The sequence below is a fragment of the Ooceraea biroi genome, chromosome 1 (assembly GCF_003672135.1).
Source record: "Ooceraea biroi isolate clonal line C1 chromosome 1, Obir_v5.4, whole genome shotgun sequence".
Classification (NCBI taxonomy): domain Eukaryota; kingdom Metazoa; phylum Arthropoda; class Insecta; order Hymenoptera; family Formicidae; genus Ooceraea; species Ooceraea biroi.
The window spans coordinates 13,354,898-13,372,941 of record NC_039506.1 but is presented as its reverse complement, the minus strand read 5'-3'; the positions used below and the strand labels follow the sequence as shown (position 1 = coordinate 13,372,941).

Below are 18,044 nucleotides of genomic sequence, written 5' to 3'. Positions count from 1 at the left end.
AATCAAAAGGAATAGGATACCGTACAGTGATATTCAGTGATTGAACAAAATGTGCCGTATTCCCTTTCCGAGTAGTATTTTTAGCGTCATCGTTGTCGCATCGTATATATATTCCTTTTTAAAATAAAAAATCCTTTTAATCAAATTTTTATTTTTAGTTATTATCATATTATTAAAATTTAGATGAATTTATTAAATGTTAATATTGCTCCTAATGATCAGATGTCGCCACTCTTTTCGTTCTAACTTGTATTCGAAGAGAGAGAAATCTTGAAGTCATATCATGTACAAATAAGCATTATCTCGAATACTTCAGACTTTTATCTCGATATTCTTAGAGTAGTTAGGACAAAGTAAAGTGTGATATTTTTAATATATCGATGTACGTTGTGCGATATAATCGATAGATAACGTATCAAACATTTACAAGACGATAATCATTTCTGAAAGGCTGAGCTTTACGTTATGTTTCTAATCTCTCGATTCAATTCTCACGTTCTTGCTCACTCTGCGTATTAACATGCGCTCTTTTCATAAAAAAAAAAAATGAAGAAATGAGTGAGTGTAAGATCGAGGGAAAGAGATCAGTATACATCGCATTGCTTCACTTTATTATAGTCGCTTTTACTTTACAGGTTTCAGTAGTTAAGTATGCTCTTATGCCTCGGCGGGTCTTGCACATCTTCGCATACCTACGCGCACCTTCGCATGCTTCGCCTGCACAGACATCATATAAATAGAAACCGATTACTACTTGATTACATCTACGTCACAACTTCGCCCGAAGTTCTTACTTTATTCACACACGTACGTACTTTAATTAGAATTGCCAATCTGCAGTTCGACGTTTGACGTAACGCATGGCGGATGCAACTTCCAAGTATCGATCATGTACTCTCACAATCAGAGCGCGTGTCGCATTACTCTAAAAGTAAATTACGAAGCATTTGCATAGTGATTACCACGTACACAACGTACACAACGTACACCTTATAAACTAATATGCACGTTCAATTTTTTCCTGACAAATAAACGCTCCTATCGCTTTGACGATACGCGATGTGGCGAAATTACAGATTCCGTGCCGAACAGAGTTCGTCGCCGAATTTCTCAATGTTTCAACGATATTTGCACGTGTAATCAGCGTTTTGCGACACTCTCGGCAAAACAGATGTTCAATGAGCAATCCGTAGATCCTAGAATCCTGTGATCTTTCGCTCACGATCGAACATTTGTAGCTTGAAAGAATTCCTAAAATCAGGATTGTCAGACGTGCGAGTTGTATTGTCTATGATTTAATAACAGCTAACAGTTTGTTAATTTGGTCTCGCGCGCTGGTTTTGCTCAGGAAGCTGTTCTCATGGAATAATACTACGTAATAATTATCAAATTAATTGCCTGCTTGTCATGCTGCACATTACGAGATACATATATTGCGAGATTGTGAGATATCGGATAAACAAACGTTCTAAATAGATGCATCTCCGTTGTTTGATCGTATCGCTTGCGTGTGATAATTTTTTATACAACACATTCGTATATCCTTCAATCTCGACGCGGAATTTCGCGAAACGTGCGAGAGGAATTTGAGGCACATTTCGATATAGTTTTACTACTTAACGAAGCTTAAACTTCCAAAGATCTCGAGAGTCTCGAGAGCAAGCGGATTCACGAGAGCCGCTTCTCGCCCGCACGAGTTATTCACAGCTGACAAATTTGCTCGTTCGAATTTGATCGCGACGGTTAAATGAAATTGCAGATCGGTCGAGCAGAGAAAATGCGCGTTTAATCGTTTCCTTTCCGACTCGTCGCACGACAATTTCGACAATCGTCCGTCTCACGGACGCCTCCACCACGTCGGAATCTACAAGTAAAAGCTCTCGACCAAGGAAAGGGGAATATACGCGACGTGCAAATATATATATTTATATATGTATGTATGTATTAGAAATATATATATAATATATATATATATATATTTCTTCGCGCGATCGACGATTTAGACACGCTTCTTATATATAGGCTCCATACAGCTATTTTTATTATCTGATCATCTCTTTTAATCGTTCTACCGCGCCTACAGCTAATTATACTTATTCGCTAGGTATTGCACCGTCTATCCGGTCTCCCTCTTCTTTTTTGGGGCGCGCTGTTACAGCCTTTATACCGTCTACCCATCGCATTACGTACATATCGTATGTATACATGTATACACGGCTACTTGCTAGCACACGCTAGCCGCGCTCGTTTTTAATATAACTTTGTTCCTTTTCTACAAAGTCTATCGTGTCTCTGTGTGTACAATGAACGCGCGTCGGCTGCCTCTCTGTCGCACATCTCGCACGTATCTCCTTAAATACAGACTACACGTATCGTACAGGGTGATTCGCTACGATTTTACAGCTGCGACGTGTCGTTCCTCCTTCTCGATTGCAGCTAAAAAGAGTCCAACCTTCGGATTCTAAGTCTTAAGCGAAGTACATCGTTCACACTGCTATTATCTATCGTATCGTGTCGATCGAGGAATCCGCCGCTCGCAGAAAACGCTTTGATACACAGCTTACTCGCCTATCGATAACGATGACGATCCTGTTTTATGCTACGCCTCCGCCTCGCAAAATCGACCTCAGACGGCCTCAACGTCATCATATCGCAATTTTCTAATGATAAATAGCCAACGCATGCGGACGAGACGTACACTTGCAAACTCGCGTTTCCCCAAAATAGCGATTGCCAAAATTGCTCTCCCTCGCGTGCGTTTCCCGCAAGAAATCGGGAACTCGTTGCGCGTGCATCGCGTTCCCGTTGCCGCTGCGAAATTATGTTTATAGAAGCGGCATGCACGAAATGAAGCGAGCGTACATAGCGATTAATTAATGTATCCCGGAATTATTGGTACTTAACGCTGGGAGGAAAGCGTAAATCAAGTCGCTTGCGTTCATGCGAGCGGATCACGAGCGGAAGCTGATCGAGTCGAAACTCGATGAGATCGTTGGTGATCTACGAATCCGGAATCAATGAGGTATTATTTTCTTTTTGATTAAGTCACCGATGGTGAAACGACCTGCAGCATCTAGTCGCGTGATGCGTAGAGGTGCCTACATACGCTCAGACAGGTATAGGTCCGGCTAATTAGCGTAATGAAGAAACGGGAGGACTCTCGCTATTGGCAGTGAATCTCGGAAGATACTCAAAGTCCCAAAATGTCCCGGTGGCGACTCCAAGAGAATTCAGGTAGACACGAGGCACGCAGGACACTCTGTACTTTTTTTTTATGGAAGAACGTGACGCATTTCTCTCTCTTTTTCTATTTTTCTCTTGTGCTGGTGAAACGCTGCAGCCGGAGTATCGGATGAGATTTACAAGCGAAACGATTGCGCGCACGTACGAAATAATTCATACAAAGGTAGAAAACTATACGACGGAGAGTATATTACACAACGAAGAGGTTCGCAGTTTCTCGTTTCCGGTGAAAACTGAAGATGACTGCTTCGCTAATGGACGCGCCTAATTATACGCGTGTCACATCCACGAGGCGTAGAAATGAGAATGTAACGAGTGATTAAAAAGGTGCATGTCACGAGGGTCAAGCCGACGTAAACTCAAAGTCGACGTAACACTCAAAAGTACTCTTTTCTGTCTGCCCAACTTCGTAGCGCGTAACGAGCTGTTCGTAATTCTAGAGTTTGTATCGCTCTCTGATCGAGCGGCAGAGTTTTGCTTAAACGACGACTAATTGAAAGCTGCGCTCAATGCACACTGACGCTATCCGATCGGTTATATTGTCCTCTTTTACGAAATGTACATCGATACGACGATCGAGAAGCACGACTGGATGAAGAAAATACGTGTCGCTTGTTAATTCATTTAAGAACCTCGACATTACAGATTTGATTGATAGTCACAGCAGTTTGGCGTATTATAGCACATAGACCATTGATTGACGACTTTACTATCGCGCTGATAAACCGATGACCAACTAATGATTTATCTCGGGTTACCTATTGATTGTAAAAAGTACTTCCAGAATGTAACAATGTAAGCGTAAAAGCGTGGATCTCCGTTTCGCACACTTTCTCTCTGTATTGAGAAGTTTGCTCTTCCAAACCATCTTAAATCCATCTGTATTTTATCGCATTGTTCTTATAAGGGATTTACAAGAGCTGTTAGATAAAACTCTTTACATGAATGTTTCTCTTATAAATTTTCCATAATCTTGCAACGCATTAATTTATCTATTTAAGAAAATAAGGATTTAAGATGGTTTGAAATTGTTTTAATCATCGACTCTTGTAATTTAATATAATGTAAAATTCGTAAAAACTCAGATGTAACCTATCTATTTGCCACTTTTATACCACTTGCAAATATTTATTTATATATATTACAAACACAATTTGTTTCACAATTTCTAATTGTTATTGGTTATTCGTAAAAATAATAATTTTGATTTTCTGAAACGATGAGTTTGATTTATTTGTCTTGTTTAATTTGAAGATAATACAAGGAGACGAATAAAGAACAATATCTCCGTGAACGCAAAATATTATCTTTGCATTACCTTTAAAATATGACACAAAATGTGTACGTATAAATTACTTACTACAGTTTGTTGATTTGACAATTTGCAGTAATCGCGAGTTGCACACTTGGTATAAAATGGAATAAAAAGCTTAGGCATTGTTGGTATCCTCCTTTAAAGGTAAGCAATGCTGAAGCGCGTTGCCGGCTTCGCCATGCTACAAGTCACGATCACAGACTGCTAGTAGTTTCAACTAATTACATTCGCACCTGTGCCTTGCGATGAATCTCGCAACGAGCTTTCTAATTAGGTAAAACGTGATAAACGTAAACGTGCGAAACGGTTGCACAATAATTACACGGATAATACTGGGTGGCTCGCGATCAAGTAAAGAATGCCGTCAATTATGCAGGCGAGAATAATTGGCTGACGTATCATGTGCTAAAAATCATCAACTTCAGATTGACAACGGGATTTCGGGACACTGAGAAACGGGAGCGTCAATCAGACGTCGACGGGAGCTCGCTTGTCAGGAGAGTACCAAGTGTCACGAGAAATTCGAAGAGGAAAGGCCCGCGCATTAGGCCATCTCAAGGCAGTGTATATTCCGATCCATCCGATCAAACCGTAGGGAAATCGGTCGGTCGCTCGGTACCTCTACGAGGCACGAGCTACCTCGAGCTGATTCGTTGTCCGTCAAAAAAAGGAAACGAAGGAGACAGCACGTGGACAGAAAGCAGTCCGTTGAAGGTAACGCGTCCGGGATCGAATCAAACAGGAAACGCTCCACGATTACTGCGCGTAACATGCAGCGGGAGGAGACGCGGGTCCTCCGCGTTCAAAGAAGCAGAATATATATGTATATATATTTTTTTTTCTTTTTTTTTTTCATTACGATACAGCCAAAAATATCCAATTAGTAGTGTTCTTATACTTAATGTCTTCACTTTGTGTCTTTCGTGATGAACGGTATCGCCGTTCGACTTGTTGTAAGGCTTACTATTAAAAATGCGTGGTTCCTACTCTGATCTATGCGACTGTGTCGTCTCGACAAATCGCGAATACGGTATTCAGAATGACGCACGTCGATTCAGCAATCGCTGCAACGGACGTTCCGCTATCGCGTTACACACGCACACGCCTGAGACTACCTGTACGTACACCTGTTCACGTTCTAAGCATGTTACACGTTTAAGATTAACGAATATTCACACATGTGTACAGCGTATATACATTACTGGCTCTCTCTTTTTCGCGCGGTATCGAGCTGCGGCTAATCTGCGATTAATTTATGTACAAAAGCGATTCGCGATACCCGACCGCGCCGAGAGCCTGAAGATATCTCATTCTCGTCTGATTATTGTCCAAGATCACTACAGTCACGCGCGAGCAAAAGGCCATCCTCTTGGCGAGGAATTCGCGCGTCGCTTACGTCAACTAACATTATCATAGTAGCATCGGAGTAGTATCAGGATGATATTGGAATACCGAATAGTCCAAGTCGAGCGGCGGCTGAGCGGATACTTTTACGTCATGTGCAGATCGCCCTTCAGTATCCTGGTGAAGGTCTTCTTGAACTGCTGGTTCGCCAGCGCGTAGCAGAACGGGTTCATCGGGCTGTTGGCGTAACAGAGGAAGTACGAGAACATGAAGAGGTGCTCGTTCGTGCACGGCGGGTTCGCGCAGAAGCCTTCCACCAGCGCCAGGATATGATACGGCGTCCAGCAGGCGACAAATGCGCCCAGGATGAAGGATATGGTTCGAAACGCCTTGCGAGCCCGGTTCTCCGTCCGCGACTTCTGCCGACCTATCGTCAAGTCTTTTTTCTGCGTCTTGGCCTTCAGTCGTTTCCCGATGGACTTGACAAAGTCCCGCCTGGATCCACTCTGCTCCGCATCCGAGACGGAGGTCTCTTTCTTCCGTGAAGACTGCCTCTTGGTCTCCTGGTTCGTGGTGACCGAGCACGTCGCACCACCACTAGATGACGAATTCTGCGGCTGATTGCTACTCGCTCGGGTCGGCTGATCCGTCGAGAAACGGTCCGTCGTGCTGTTGGACGACTCCAAGGGTACGGCCGCGGTCGTCGTAACTACAGTCGTGACCGGTTGACGCTTCATGCGGTCCGCATTCACCGACACCTCGGTCTGCACCTTGCTGACGGTGGGCGACGTCTGCGATGCAGCGTTTGACTGATGAGTGATGAATACGCGTGGCGGATGTGTCTGACTCGACGCGTTGGACATTGCAGGTTGATGCTGCTGATGCTGCTTGGTCTGTGCGATTTGTACTAATTGGCGTCCATCACTGCCAGCCTGCTGCGCTGTCGCTCTAATAAGAGCTGTCTGCAGCAAGCTGGTGCTTGCACCAGCTGGCGCGACATTGCCCAAGATCGGTGATGACGGCGCCGTCGACAATGGGTTCGCCAGACTACAGGAGAAGGAAGACGATGGACTCTCATAGGAGGGACTGGGAACGATAATGGAGCTCTCGTCCATGTAGCGCAGATCGCCGCCGTCCAAGCCGGTAAGGATGTCGTAGGTACCCTGGCACACGATCAGCGACTTGGGTCGGTCAGTCGACGTCGACGACGTCGTTGGACTGTCCGACACCGGCGGGCTGCTCTGGAACTGCGTAGGTGGCGGTATAATGGTCTGCTGACCGCTATTGATCGACGCGTTCTTGAGCCGTGCAGGTGGCGTCGGCTCGACCGACGAGCTGACCGATCGCTGATTGCTGCCCTCGATTGCATCGAGGTTCGATCTCGATGATAGCTCGGGCGTGAGCGTCTGGCTGCTGGACCGATCAACCTCCGCTGGATTGTCCGTGTCCAGAAGGCTGAGCTCCTGTATCTTGGGCAGTGTTTGAGCTTTCTGCGTCGCCATGTCGCGCGTGGGACTCGTCGGCAGCAGCTTCCGCGTCGTCGGCACACTCAGCTCAACCTTAACCGGCACGATGCCGTTCAGGCGTCCATTGGTGGCAAATACCTGAAGGGCACCAGACTGAGCCACCAGTCCCGCTAACGAGGACCGCTCTCGACCGGTTCCGGCGCTGGGCTGCTGCGTGTTGCCGACGGTGCTCTCCTCATCAGAGTCGAAGGCCGGACTGCTGGATCGCTCAGATTTCTCGGCTTCATTCGGCGTGATGCTAGCAGAGATATTCTTGCCAGCAGGGTCCAGCGCCGTCACTGCCGTGGCCGTTGCCGCCGCCGCGGCGCTGGTAGTCTTCGCGGTCATTTTCTGAACATCCGTTGTCTCCGCGCTACTCACGCCGTCATCTATCGATGTGGCTCCGATCTTCGGTTTATCCTGGCTCAGCAGGGTGCTCTGAGTCTTGGACATGCCTATGCCAGCAGCACGACCAGCCATGCCAGACATCGCGCCAGCGCTCAGCGCGACCATCGACTGCATCTTGCGTTGCTTGGCCTCGCTCTTCTTTTGCATGTCGTAGGCGGTCTTGTATATGCCACCGTAGAGGATGAACAGGACAATCAGCGTCGTCCAGTAGTATCCGATGATCAACGCGGTGTTGAATACCGGATCCTTGAGGAACTGCACGGCGCACTGGCCCGGATTCAGGTCCCTGTAGCCGATGAAGTGCTCCCAGCCGAAGATGCTGATGAAGAACAGCAAGGCCGGTATGATCCACGTGATGGTCACCATCCAGATGACGCGCTGCTTCGTCCGCCAGCTGCGGTACTGCGCGGCTATCTTCACCGAGCAGAACCGATCGATCGTGATCAGCAGGACGGTATACTGGGACACCAAGCATACCGTATAGTCCACCGATAGCCAGAGATCGCAGAGGAGAGGCCCGAGATTCCAATATCCCATCAGCACGTAGATCGTGTAGAACGGCATCGACACAGTGCCTGCGCAACAATTACGTCGTTACTCGTACAGACGGTTTCTGTCACCCTGTGTATCTGATTACTGCGTGTTCTGCATTCGGACAGAAGCCACGCGATAACCAAATTAGATCGGCGGATTGTACAATTGTCCATCGTGATGAATACATCGGTCTTCCTCTCACAACCGAAGCATGCGCGGATTTGCATTAGAAATACAACCGTCAAACGCGATTTCACGAGACTCCACTCCACTCTAGCTTCATATTAAATATTGAGAGGCGCGTGTCGTCCATCCATAAATAGCGGTTAGATTTAATGTTGCAATTAGAGTAAATGTAGTCTATTCTCCATATAATGTAGCTTTGCCAAGGTACACACGCGTTTAACTTGAAAATATGAAAATTTTTCCTAAGAATGATCATCAATAGAGTTTTTAAGAAATCGATTTCTTATGATTGCAAAATTATTAAACGACTGAGGTTTTTGAAAAGTCTACATTTATCATCATCGATTCATAAAACTGATAAACTAAACTGATAAACTGATAAACGTTTACTTTTGAAAAGCGTTAAAATTATCCGCGCGAAAGAATTGAAGATAAAATTGATTGATAAAAATGTTCAAAATATTTGCTCTTGATACATAGCTATGCGTAATCATTTCGATATCCCAGGATAGATTTAGATAGAGTATGGCATTATCGCTATGGTGGAGCGTCGCAATATTTAACGTTCTCTGAGGGAAGAGGGAAACGAAGTACGGAAGCTGTATGTGACTTACCGATAAGCATATCAGTGGCGGCTAATGATGCGATGAAGTAGTTACTTGGTTGCCTGATGGCCCTATCTACGATGAATGCCAGAAGGACGAGGACGTTACCGCCGATGGTTAGAAGTATGCATATCACCAAGCAGATTGCGATCAGCACCGTCTGCCAGAGCGTGAACGGTGGCAAAACGGGCGTCAGGGATTCTTCTGTTCGGTACACGTAAAACTTTATCAGTAAACGATACGTAAATCATTAAATCTTACTTTAGGACGGGAGCATTTGCGGCGACGACTACGTTAACAAATGTGTTTGCATCAAAAACTGACTAATGATTTCGAAAGGCAAAAAGACGTTTATGATAAAAAGACCGATTGTCTCGTACTTTGTGTGATTTGTGATGCAAACTTGCGCCGCAAACCGCACATGACATATAGCTTAATTTCAATTACATTACCCAACGTCGACGAGGTCGTTGCGTTTCCGAAAGTCGAGGTATTCGTCGCGTTTGTCGGGAACCAGTCGGGCAGAAGTTCCGCGTATTCACCGCTGTTCCAGCGTGGGTCGTCCGGGTCAGGCCATGTTCCATTTAGCTGGGTACATTCTTGTGTCAAAATCTGGTTGTACACGAATCGACACAGGCGTTCCCGTTGTCTCTGCAACTTCCTACGGGCAGACATAATGAAGATTTAGCATGGATGCGAAAAACGCGAGAGTCAGAATTTGCTACTATCATTCCACTATTATCATTCTGGCACATCAGAGCAAAATTGCAACGAATCAGATTAAATGAGAAAATTCTTTCGACAATCGATTCAAAGAACAGGCGAAGGTATCGCGGTTTTCACAGAAATAAATCGCTTATGCGCGGCAATCCTGTTTTTCAAATTTCTTTGCACAATCCACCAATTTCAACATTCACGATCTCGAAATACGGGCTGACGAAGTGCGTCGGAATAAAGCTCTAAGCGGATGCGCTACTATGTCGATGAAGAACGCGGGAAACCTCGCGGGGTGGATTCCCATTTGCGCTCTCCTATCCGCACGTGTAAATTACATTTTACGCGCGCGAGCGGGGGTTCGATAGTTCGGTAGTTCGCGACACCCCCCCCCCCCGTCGCGGCTTTGTGTTTGTTCTCGTCGAAGAAAATGTGTGACACTGGTATTTCCTGGCTCTTCGCACGGGCGACATGCACGGCCTTACTCTCGCCGGAGTGTCGCTGTACAGCGGCAGCACAAGAAGCGAGTCAAAGGCTGAATACACCGGGTACACAATGAGCCTGAAATAAGCATGAATGGGCACCACGTCCAACCCCCGGCGTCGCAGTCTCATCGCCCCTGAGCAAAAAGCGGCAGGGCGCACACCTTAAAGAGGTTGCGCTCGTTTTCGAATCATTCGATCTGTCGATCAGGCAAGCACCTCTCCGCGCGAAGGGCGACATTGCGCGAGATGGTTCAGCCAACCCTCTTCTCTTGTTTCCGCCCAAAATTCGCGAGGAAGTTCCGAATCGCAAGAGGAATCGCATAAGGAATCGAGCGTCTTTTCATATTGCGCTGCTTTTCATTGCTCGTGCAGATTTTTTCGGATAATGTAAAATATTATGGAAAAATATTGCTGTGCGATGATGAATTGTAGTGATAATAAAACTGGATCGTCATATTTTTGCCTGTTTTCATTCTTGTCTTTCCTTGAAATGTCTTTTAACTTCGAACTGCACGTTCCTCTCATCTGACTTTCGTGTGATCGATGAAAGTGCTTTTCTCTTTCAGGTTCTTCTTTCTTTCCATTAATTTTTGTTCTTCCGAGCTACTCATTTTTACCGTTTCTACTGTCTTGCTTCTACCAACAGCGCAATTCGAACTGTTCTCGTTTTTATTTTGGATTTTCTTCTCAGGAGTTCTGTTACGTTTTCCTCTCTGACTACGTCTTCTAGTCTCATGCTCTTAATTATTACGTTATTCTTTCATTCAGTCTTTTTCTTCTCTTTTCTAATTTCTTTTTTATTCTCTTCAATTCGAATCTCATTTTCTGCATCATCTCATCATCTTCTTTCCTCTTCTTTCCTATCTACTCTTTAACATTCGTTGTTTCTAGCATTTTCACGATACATCTGTTTTTTCTTTCCTCCTCCCTTTTGTCTTTTTAAACCCTTTAAAATAATTTATACAAAGATATTGATACTTGCTATATAATTTGCACGTATTCTCTCATTCCATATGTATAACTCTCATACGTGTTAATAAATTCATCATAACTTTCAGTTTATGACTTTCACTCCCATCGCACGTAATAAGTTAAGCTCGCAGTTCTTAAGCTTATTGTGTGCATAACTTTAAGAAATAATATAATAAGTAATATAACTATTTGCTCACTCCATATTGATACATATTTACGTAAATGGCGATTCTCTCAACCTGAGACTCTGAAAGCAAAGTAACGCAACACTTTGAACATAAGCTGCCAATGCAGATGCAATGCAATGTCTCGGATTCTGCCAACCCTTTGTTACGCCATTATGAAGTTGAATGAGAACTCCAACTCCGGCTTCGCAAGCCGTTTCAGTAAGGGGTGCACGAGTCATAGATTATCGCGTCTGAAGTTCGACTGAACCGGAATCCGCGTGAGGGATAAAGCCGTTTGAGTACATGACCCGTGATGCGCCCGTGATTCTCGTGTCTTCTTCAAAGAAATCCTCTGTATTCAACGGGCATTGTACAAGCATAAAGTACATTGACACAATGCACGAGTAATTCTTTTGCGTAACATATCCGCGACGGTACACTAACTGGACGAAGAGAGACGAACAGTTCCCAGTTGCATGATATTATATAATTTGATGTTTGGAGAAAAAGGTTTATATCCGTTAATGTGGAAAGTAAGTTTTTAATTAATTAGCTTTTTGATCAGGCTTGCTATACCGGTAAATTTGTTTAAGATGAACTCATTTTGGCCAACAAAACAGCCACTTTTAGAAATGAACTTTTTCATAATTAAATTATTAAGTCATTCTGCAAGTTGAAAATATATTTTAAAGTGAGACACATTGATTGTGCTAACTGTTTTTGTTACTAGCAGTTTATCGGAATAAAATATTTGCGCTTTGTTATTTTTGCTTACATTGAATAATTTTCCGATACCACTGCATTTATATTAATTCAAACAAATTCTACAAGTCTTTATTTTTGTAGTGATCGCAATTCATAAAAATTCGATCCTCAATTCCCAGCGCGCGCTGCTCCTGCTCTCTCAGCAAATTTTGCAAATTGATGAACGTTACGTTAACATTATTGCGACGACGGGTCCCCGATGCGACTATCTAAGGAAACCGCGAGAATAAAGAATGGGGGATGAGACCCTTTGTTTCAGCATTCCCGAGGGTAAATACTTGTCCTCGTTATTCGTGAGCATCCTCCGTCCTCACGTAGCCCTACCGTGAAATCATTCGTAAATACTTGTCCTCGTTATTGCTGTACCCTTGTATTTCGCGAAGCCATTGTGCAACCGTCCATAAAAGGAACCGACCACCTGTAATTATCTGAGAATTCATTCGCTTCGTTTACGCAAAAAGAATCGGAGAAGATCGATGCCGAGTGAGAGAAAATGACATTTCTTTAACGAAAAGGAACGTTTGTCTTTATTCCTCGTAATTGCAATAAAATTTGTTAATCATTAAAACAGTTGTGCGGATGAACAAACAGATTCGTTGTAAAAATATTAGTTTTTTCATTGAAAAACACGATGAACATTATTTGCGTAACTGGAAATAATATCTCGCACGTAAACCGACTGATGTCATCAAAGCAGTAACAGTTTGCGACTGCAAGTTACGTTTGCTGGAGTTAAAGTTCCCGTTCAATAATAATGTGACATGGGACCAGTCTTCGTCAAGTATTTAGAACTAGCAGATTCTAGCGATAATGAATAATTTCAACTAATATACGTAAAGTTTACTTCACCTGCGCTCTAATCATAAGTTGTTGTTATTAAATCATTACGTAATTAAAGAGCACATTATGCGAGTATATTATAGATTATATAATATATTGCCGAGTTCGTTACCTCGCATGAAACACGCTCGTTTTATTATCGAAAGATTCAGGTCACATACTTATAAAAAGATATTTAATTTCGGCGAACGAGATTACCAATTGATGTGCCAACTTGTGGTGGATAATGTAATGAAAAAACTTGTAGTAACTTGAGATTCGCCTTCGCATCCTTTCCCCAATCGAGGAGAGCGGCTCTATCTATAATATTGCAGAATGACGTAGACCACGACAGCTACTTTCTGTCATCTGCGTCAAGCACGGGGTGTCAACGTGTCAGAACAAGTTTTTCTCACAGTGAAGGAAAAAAGTGACGAGAAAAAGGCGAAGGGTGTTGCAGCAAGATGAGATCGACGCACAGGTCGCTCGTAAGACGCGCGGGGAGGAAATAGCAAGAGAAACCCGGCTCATCAGGTAGATATGCCTGAGCCTTCACATGCACAAAGCTCCACTTGATTAATGCTAAAAATACGTACGCCACATCAAGCAGACAATGGTATTGCGGCCGATACCATTTCAAAGGCGTACTCGTACGTCAAGATTATAATTTACATTGGCGTGTAATATATTCAGTGAATCGAATATGCTTTTGACAAAACAGACACACGAGCCAAGACTTGCCAAGCAAATCAGATTGAGATTCCAAATTCAAATCTAAAATTTTATTATTCAGGAAAGACGAAGAGGCGATACAAAAATAATCTCAAGATCGAACGTCATTATAATGCACGACCTGACGCAAATGATCTCGACGCAGCCTTGTGCTGGAGAAAGGTATAATAAAAAAAGTCAGACACGCGAGGATCTCAAGGTTCGCAGAACAAAAGGATACTCGAGTCAGACTCTTGCGATTCGGGCCTCCCTCGGAGGAAAGTTTCACCACATTAAAATGCACAATTCTCATTATTTACAATTCGTATCATATCCCGGGCGCCTCGTACCCTCCGCGATCTTTCTCGCGGGAACGAGCACTTTAACGTTAAGTTCGTAAACAGAAGTTCGGGCATTATTATTCATTCTGCTCGAGTTCCGCCTGCTTCGACCGACGAAAATAGCAGCACTTGCTCGATTTTGTATTTCGTATTCGATCCACTGTCGCCGGCACATTCGTCGAGCATGAACTGTCAGCTCGCAGCATACCCGACTCGAGTATCTTGCCAGTCGAATGAACACCGAGCCGGTGTATCGAATCGCATGGACATTCGTTAACATCGTGGCGTAGTAACGCTCGGTGACGGAATACGTGGCGTACACTTCCCTTTTAAGGTGTGCGCGAGCGCGTTTTGCCGATGTACGTGAGCCGAGGGAGGGTGGCAAAAGGGTGGAAGCTGTATAAGCCCTGGTGAGCAGAGGATCATCGCCGTGGAATGGCATGATCATACGGACGGATGGAAAGGCCGCTGGAGGGAGAAAGAGAGAGCGAGAAAGAGCGGAAGAGCGAGAGGCTGTGAGGGCGACTGGAAAAGAGAGGAGCAAATAAAAAGTTGGACCGCGTTGCAAGCGGAGAAAAATCGCGAGGAGAGACCCGAGAGCTGAGCGGGAATACGGAATGACGAGCCGCGGCAACAAGTACTCGGCGTTGTTCCAGCATGCTGTAAATACCGGCGAACGAGAAACCACCCCTCGACGAACAGACTCGGAACTTGTCGGTTGCCAAGTCGCACTGATTCACAACGGGGGAGGACGCGTCACGGGTTCTCGACCGAGCGATTTCGAATTCGAGGGATGAACGACGGACGGATGATAGATTGCGTCGTTTAGCTAACGTCGGATATGGAATTTTATCGCAGCGGAATCTGCCACCGCGAATTCGTTGAATGCTTGCTGGCGAAAATGTCATCGGGCAATAAAAAGATCGGTGAGTGGCCAACAACATTAATTTCGCATCAGTCGAAAGAACTTTCCATGAAATTTCATATTTTAGATATTGTGTGTAAGTGTGTAAGACACCTCTACAGGATTGCCTATGTCGTAATGTAGTGGCAATTATGGCGAAGAGCACTTTTACCTAATGAAAACACACTGCTCGCTCTTTTGTCGACACGATTTCTGATTGATCGCTGACAATCTAGACAATCTAGCGGCGAAAGCAACTGCGATTTCTGATATCGCGTCTTGTACTCCTTTTTCGCTATACGTTTGCAATCCCCTCCGGGAAGAATTTTATTTTTATTTTCTGGCCCAGTTGCTGGATGGAACCTTTCAAAAGATCCCCAACCCTCAAACTAGACACGAAATACGTAACCCATAGCTGCGGGCTGATATCAGGCAAGCATAGTTTCTTCTCCACGGAGCATCTTCAAGTGACACGGTTTCCCTCAAATTTCTCTGTACACCCTCTTCAAGGCCACATAAAGCAGGCTGTAATCGATTTCGAACGGAGCAAACGGATGTTGACGAGAGATTCCACTTGGCGCTAAATATTAAAAGAAATAATTGAGAAGTGCATCATGATTTTCATCATCCATCTTTGAAAAAACAACTCTCTGCTTTAATTCAATTTGGTCGATAACAATCTTTCAATAAAAGCTTCGGTTTTCCAATTTCTGTAATTACTTTTGTCGTAATTTCTTTCATAGCTCCCTCTTTCTCGCTCTCTTGTGACGACAAACCACCATTTTCCATTATCTACATTGGACAATAGCATCATTTATGTAATTTCCAAAAACAATATAAACTTTGATTAAACAAGATATATCACATATCAAGATTAATTTGAATTGATAATAATGATGTGACGTGTATTAACAGATTGTCAACGTTGCCGATTAAATTAACTAAATAATCATATTATTAAGTACATTATCTGCACGCGCTTATATGCTTTTCGCTGATCATTTCCGGAGAGATATACATTTATGAAATATTATTTCGCGCAACAATATCACAGCATTTCCTTTCAGATGGCTCTTTTCTCATGTCCTTGTTTCGTGGCCGCGTTTATTCCTTACTTTCTTGTCACCTTGCACTAACAGAGCAAAGGTGTGGTACGCGAGTCCGCAGATTAAAGTGGCAGAACTTGGACGCGCAGCTACCCCAAAATTACGCCTTGTAGTGACAAAGAGAAACAGGAGTCCTCAGGAGTCGCCAGAGATTTCCCAACTTCGCAAAGGCTTCTCCCGCAAGGATTCCTGACGCTTGGACATGAAACTTCCGGCACAATGTGCTCTACAGAAATAAAACAATTCCAATACAGAATTATATATTTAATTTATTCATCCCTAACAGAATACCTTCTAATTGAAAAGTTTAGAACTCTTGCATTAAAATTTCCAATTTTTTCCAAGACCTTTCGTGATTTCCTTGAAAAATAATCCCCAAACATCACGCGATTTCCCTGTTTGATGAAACGTTTGTTCGAACAGATACCGTAGCGCGTTAAAGTGTACAACAAAGGGAACACACACACTTCACACCTCGTGCGATGCTACTTGATTATTATCGAGGGCTTGGCGGTGGCGGGAGCTTAATCACGGGTAGAGATCAAATCGGATTTACACTTTGGCGAGAAGAGGGCAAGCGAGCGCCCGCGTCGCTCTATAAATATGAAGGGGGTTGGATAACGTTATACGGACGTGTTACGGCACCTCTCGGGGGATGATAGCGTTGCCGCGGCAATGTAGCAGACTGCGAAGGGGAGAAACCCCCGATCGCTCCGGGGGAATTGAACGAACCTATTTAATAACTCGCTCACCGATGTACACGCGCGCGCGATCGCTCCGGGCGCGCCGCCGGAAAACCGCACGGGGGTAGACGGCGGTGGCAATGGCGCTTCGAAGGCAAATCGCAACCACCGCCGGTGGTTACAACGACGGATACCAGCAGCAATCCAGACGCATTTATGCATTTACGGCGACGGTTACGAATCCGTGCATTGCCGAGCGAATTTTTGCCGAGGCAGAAAGAGAGAAACGAGATCGTTTCTTGTTGTCGCGCAGTGCAGTTTAAATTTACGTGTAATACGGGCTGCGATATACCATCTTGCCGGCGTAATTGTCATATCTCGTGACGTAAATTCCGGTTCGTCCCCCCGCAATAATTACGACGCAGAAGAGATAAGGTATGCGGCTCTTATTTAGGAATGCAGGCGGTTCGTAATCGGCTCCTTTCTCGATGAATATCGTGTGCTTAGCACCAGCTAGATAAACAAAGGACGCTATTATCTACATAATAGGATTCCGATAAGAACTTTAATCTCTCCGCCAGCATTATGAAGATCATCATTATCGAGGGATGGAGGACCTGCAAAAGCGTGGATGACCGGGCCGACCAACGGGAGGGGTTGTAGACGGAGAGAACCAACGTGAAAGACGTTATGGAGGCCGGCGGATTTAAGCAGGTCTGACCATGGGCTACTTTCGAAGCGGTGTATCTAGATCGAATCCCGTATCTAAGACCATCTCTTTCGCAAATTGTGATAAGATCGCCGCACGTAGCCATATTAATTAATACACGGCGCTCGGTAGGAGCGCGATACTGTGATCGCGGATCTTTACCGCTCACAACGAGGAAACACGAAAGCGCGAACATTCGCGAGAATCGACCGAAAGGCGAAAGGCCAGGCTCGTAAAGATGCACGTCGGATACATGGGGGACGTTTCCGTGGTCGTAACTGTTACTTTACGAGATGGCACTCGTATGGCAGAAGGTCGGATGCATAACGTATAAAGTATAATGCAACGCATATAAATATCACTGCATAAAAGTGATTTCTTTCACGTCAGCCGTGCTCTCTGCAGATAGTTATTTTTGCTGCCGATTAAATAAAACGCACCACACATTTTTATTTAACTATCGACGCACGCTTTGCGAGCTATAAACGCTGATTGCGTAATCGGCCTCCAAGAGCAACGTCACCGCCT

At 44.5% G+C, this 18,044-nt stretch overlaps 1 protein-coding gene across 1 annotated transcript in view; it reads right to left on the bottom strand.

Moving 5' to 3' along the window:
- Positions 1–590: 590 nt before the first annotated feature.
- The window catches only part of LOC105284100 (muscarinic acetylcholine receptor gar-2), a 40,664-nt gene continuing 23,210 nt past the window's right edge, over positions 591–18,044 (bottom strand). Inside the window, exons 3-5 of the mRNA XM_011347358.3 lie at positions 9,593–9,801; positions 9,150–9,344; positions 591–8,390 (exon numbers count right to left, since the gene is read on the bottom strand). Coding sequence (XP_011345660.1) covers positions 6,049–8,390; positions 9,150–9,344; positions 9,593–9,801 — 2,746 coding nt within the window. The 3' untranslated portion in view covers positions 591–6,048. The remainder of the gene's footprint in view (positions 8,391–9,149; positions 9,345–9,592; positions 9,802–18,044) is intronic.